The sequence below is a fragment of the Zingiber officinale genome, chromosome 9A (assembly GCF_018446385.1).
Source record: "Zingiber officinale cultivar Zhangliang chromosome 9A, Zo_v1.1, whole genome shotgun sequence".
Taxonomy (NCBI): domain Eukaryota; kingdom Viridiplantae; phylum Streptophyta; class Magnoliopsida; order Zingiberales; family Zingiberaceae; genus Zingiber; species Zingiber officinale.
The window spans coordinates 134,986,719-134,990,939 of NC_056002.1; the positions used below are offsets into that span (position 1 = coordinate 134,986,719).

At 32.7% G+C, this 4,221-nt stretch overlaps 1 protein-coding gene across 1 annotated transcript; it reads right to left on the reverse strand.

Annotated features, from left to right (window-relative positions):
* Positions 1-663: 663 nt before the first annotated feature.
* LOC122019624 lies at positions 664-3,263 on the reverse strand. The gene is made up of 6 exons (XM_042577077.1): positions 3,218-3,263; positions 2,143-2,346; positions 1,911-2,055; positions 1,604-1,730; positions 1,377-1,457; positions 664-1,278 (listed from the first exon to the last, which is right to left on the reverse strand). The coding sequence occupies exons 1-6, from the start codon at positions 3,261-3,263 to the stop codon at positions 664-666; spliced, it is 1,218 nt and encodes a 405-aa protein (XP_042433011.1).
* Between the last annotated feature and the right edge of the window lie 958 nt (positions 3,264-4,221).

Consider the following 4,221-nt stretch of genomic DNA (forward strand, 5'->3'; position numbering starts at 1 on the left):
AATTTGTGCATATGACTAGTTGCTGTGTTGATTGTTATCCACAAAATTATTCTGGCAAAAGTTCCTTCACGGAAGCTTGTCTAAAATAGTCCCAACCATGTGTCAATCTCAAACTTGGTTTGACAATGATTTCTTACTAAATAGTTTGCACTTTTCAATTCTTTTCAGAGTGAAGACTCAAATAATCAATAGGAGAATGCTTCCAACTTTACAGCAGATTCAGACAGGAAAGAGTGTGGTAGCCTTGCTGAAGATGCAACCAATTTCCCAGATGAAATAATTGAAGATGATAATTTTACCAACTTGGTTGATGAGCCTAAGCAGCAGAGTGTAGTTGCTGTTGCTCATGAAATGGAGAAGCAACGTCCTACTGATGATTCAAAATCAGTAATTTTACCATTCATGGTTCACCTGATCATTATATATATCCAAACAAGATGCAAAGAGGGAAATTTAAATTTATTGTAATTGACTAACAACAAATAAATCATCTAAAAACACACAAAAGGCACAAAGTATAGATAAATCATCTAAAATCAAATATCAAGTCTTACATGACATAATAATCATCCAACAAACATCCAAAATCTTCCAAGTACATAACATCCAAATGCATAATACATATCATCCAAATATAATCATCTCACATAACAAGCAAAAAACTTAATCATGTCGTAGATTTTCTCCATCCAACATTTGAAGTAACAAGTCTTTGCGATGTTCAAAAGGGCATCCAAGTAAAGCTCTCAACATCTTTGGGCGTTGAACAAGAAATAAATAGCATGTAGAAGTGATATGTTGCTCGACACCTAATTGATTCAACAAACTCCACACTTCATGCTCAGGAATAGGAAGTTCATTTGACTTAACCATTTCATGTGTTGAACTCATAATAGCTTGAGCTACATGGTCAATTGCATTGCTTATATTCTCATCATCAACTTTTCCTTTTTTTGCACTCTTCTTCTTTGATGATAATCCAACAAAAGAGTCAGCTTGAGATTTAGATGGTTGAGTTGGAATTTGGGCATCCATATTAACTGCATCTTCATTGTCCAAATGGATTTCCTGTTGAGAAATCATAAATTCAACTTCATCAATGGTTTCAAAATTATGTCCACCAACATTATTCTCTACTTCTATGCTAGCTTTTCTTTTTCGCATTTCTGATGCAGTTTCAGCATATTGTACTGTAGCCCTATCTTTTCCATATAATTGAACTAACTTCTCATAATTTCGAATAGGCTTGGTCTTCCATTCGGCAGCTGCTGGTTTTATCTACAAATTATAAAATAATTATATTAAACATTCATTTATAGATAGTATCACAAAAAAAAAATCAAATATAGTTTTCAAATACATATTATGAAACACACCTCAATTAGTTGTTGCCAAACTTCAGGTTCAACAATGAAGAATTCTGTAATGGGATCCCATCCAAAACCACTCATACCATTCTTGAATATATCATAACATGAAAACCAACATCTTTTAATATGTTTCATGCGATTTTGAATCCTTTCCTTATCGATAAGTTTGTCGGAAAATTTTGCTTTCAATTCATTCACAATATTTTCAAATGCATGTGTAGTAAAGGTTTCACCAACCCTATTCCTATATTATGCTGATTCAAATATGCATCAATAAGAGCATCATCCATTACTTTAGTCCAGATACATTGATTATTCGCCTTGCTTGCACTAGCATTTTGCAAGTCCTTTTTTCGCATCCTTAAAAACAAAAATGTAATAATAATCAAACACACAATCACACAGATAGTCATATGATATAAAATTCAAGTCGCATAATAAATTAAAATGTCAACATTCATAGTCATCCAATTACAAGAGCATTTGTCCAAAATCACTAGATAAACAAATAAACATAAATATCACATATTATAATTTAACCACATAGTCGCAGCTATGGAATCTCTAAGAAATTCTCCCCTTCTTGCATCGTCACTGTCATCTCTATTACTATGATTTTTCTCTTGATGTTCACTATTATTATTAAGTTCAGCATCAACCTCGGCAAGCAAACCCTCATCTGGATCTGCATTAATCAAGTAATTGTGTAAAATACAACAACAGAGAATAATTTGTTTCTGTGTTTCAATTCTATAATGTGGCTCCGTTGAACTTCTTATAATAGCAAATCTTTTCTTAACGACTCCAAAAGCTCTTTCAATTGCATTGCGCAAAGAAGAATGTCGAAGATTAAATAACTCCCGAGCATTTCGTGGTGGATTACGGCTGTATTCTTTCAAATGATAACGTTCTCCTCGATATGGTGTAATAAGACTGCTTTTTAACATGAATCCAACATCAACAAGATAGTATTTTCCTAACAAAAAAATTATGTGTTAATAAATTGTAAAAGGAAAGTCTAATCACAATATATGTCATTTAATTTACCTTCTAGAATTTTAAGACATTCTTGTCTAGTTAATGCATTTTTTTATTATTCTCGAGTCCGATGCTGTCCCTTCCCACCCGGCTAAGACATAAGTGAATTTCAAATCAAATGTGCATGCTGCTAAAACATTTTGAGTTGAAAAATCCTTTCGACCACGAAACTTTGGGGCATCAATGGGAGAAATTTTAACTCGAATATGTGTTCCATCTATTGCTCCAACACAATCCTAATATACCATATCTAAATTATTAATAATTTTGAATATATAGATAAGCAATTATACTAGTTAAAAGATAAGAAAAATATTTTTACCTTAAAAAAATGGATAGAATCGATTGCTATTGAAGATTTCTGAAGGAACTTGTGACCCATCCGGTTGATTGAGAAATTTATCCTCTAATTCCATTATAGCTCTTAAAACATTATGGAAATGACGACTCACTGTTTCTCCCGATCGATAGAAAAAGAAGCCAAGTGCACGATTTGTAACATTGTGACCTAGCAAATAGAGTGATTTTGCTACTTGTTCTTCCACAGTGATTCTTGTTGTAGGTCGTAAACCACCTTCTTTGACTAAAAGATTACACAATTCCACAAATGCAGAAGGACTCATTCTAATTATATTACGACATTGATCATTAGTTAGCACTTTTGTCATTAGTTCATTTCGTACACGTTCTCCTTCTAACTGTATAACAAGAGGAATTTGACTAATGAAATCAAACAACCTGTGCCGATGCGACTAAACAAACAAGCTGCAACTAAACAAACAACTTGTCCAATGCGAGTTGATGCATACGATGCAACTTAATGAAATCATTCCGTTTACCATTTTCATCACCCATCTATAATCAAATAAATGAAAAAAAATAAATAAATAAATTATAAATAGGTAATGCTTTAAACCATGACTATAGAAGAAATACTGAACTATATAGCAGATAAATAGGTAATACTGAACTATATAGCAGATAAATTATAAATAGGTAATGCTTCAAATAAATGAAACTAATCGTTAAGGATACTACTGAACTATAGCAGATATTTGCCCTTCTATTTTACGATTAAGGATTAAACAGTGCACAACGAACAAATGTAGGGGTGCACTAACAGTTAGGTTACCATCAGTAAATATAGAAGAAATAGAAAAAAAAACAGTGCTCACAACGAACCATATAGTACTAATATAGTGTTGAAACAGTGCACTATATTTAAACAGTCCATGTAATAGAACTCACTGTGTTACGATTGTTGATGTTACTATCCTTAATGTTATAATGCTAAGAAATATAGTGCTTATCCTTAATACAACACTCGAACTTTATGCTTAATATCATTGAGCATAAAGTTAGGGTAGCAGAAAAAAAACAGTGCTACACAGTAGAGAATAAAAGAAAAAGAAGATCACGACGACGACGAAGAAAAAGAAGAAGAAGAAGACGACGCAGTAGAGAATAGAAGTAAAAGAAGAAGAAGAAGAAGAAGAAGACGACGAAGAAGAAGACACATAGTAGAGAATAGAAGAAAAAGAAGAAGAAGACGACGACGAAGAAGAAGACACAGTAGAGAATAGAAGAAGAAGAAGAAGACAGAAAAAATAAAAGATTAGGGTTACCTGTCTTTGGAGAGATATGCTGCAAGGTCCGACGTCGATCGACACCAATGTCGTGGAGTGCGAGAAGTTGTGTAGTAGCGGCAATGGAATGAGGAAGATGAACCAACGCTAAAACAAAAGGAATATAAGAAACCTAAAATAATACTTGGTAATTAATATAATGAATAAGGATAAAATTGGAATAAAAG

Excerpts from the sequence above, each read along its gene's own strand:
- LOC122019624 (XM_042577077.1), bottom strand. The coding sequence starts at position 3,263 with ATGGGTGATGAAAATGGTAAACGGAATGATTTCATTAAGTTGCATC. Across the intron at positions 2,056-2,142 it reads AAGATTTGCTATTATAAGAA|ATCCAGATGAGGGTTTGCTT; the intron begins GTTCAACGGAGC and ends TGATTAATGCAG. Across the intron at positions 1,731-1,910 it reads TCCATAGCTGCGACTATGTG|GATGCGAAAAAAGGACTTGC; the intron begins GTTAAATTATAA and ends TTTGTTTTTAAG.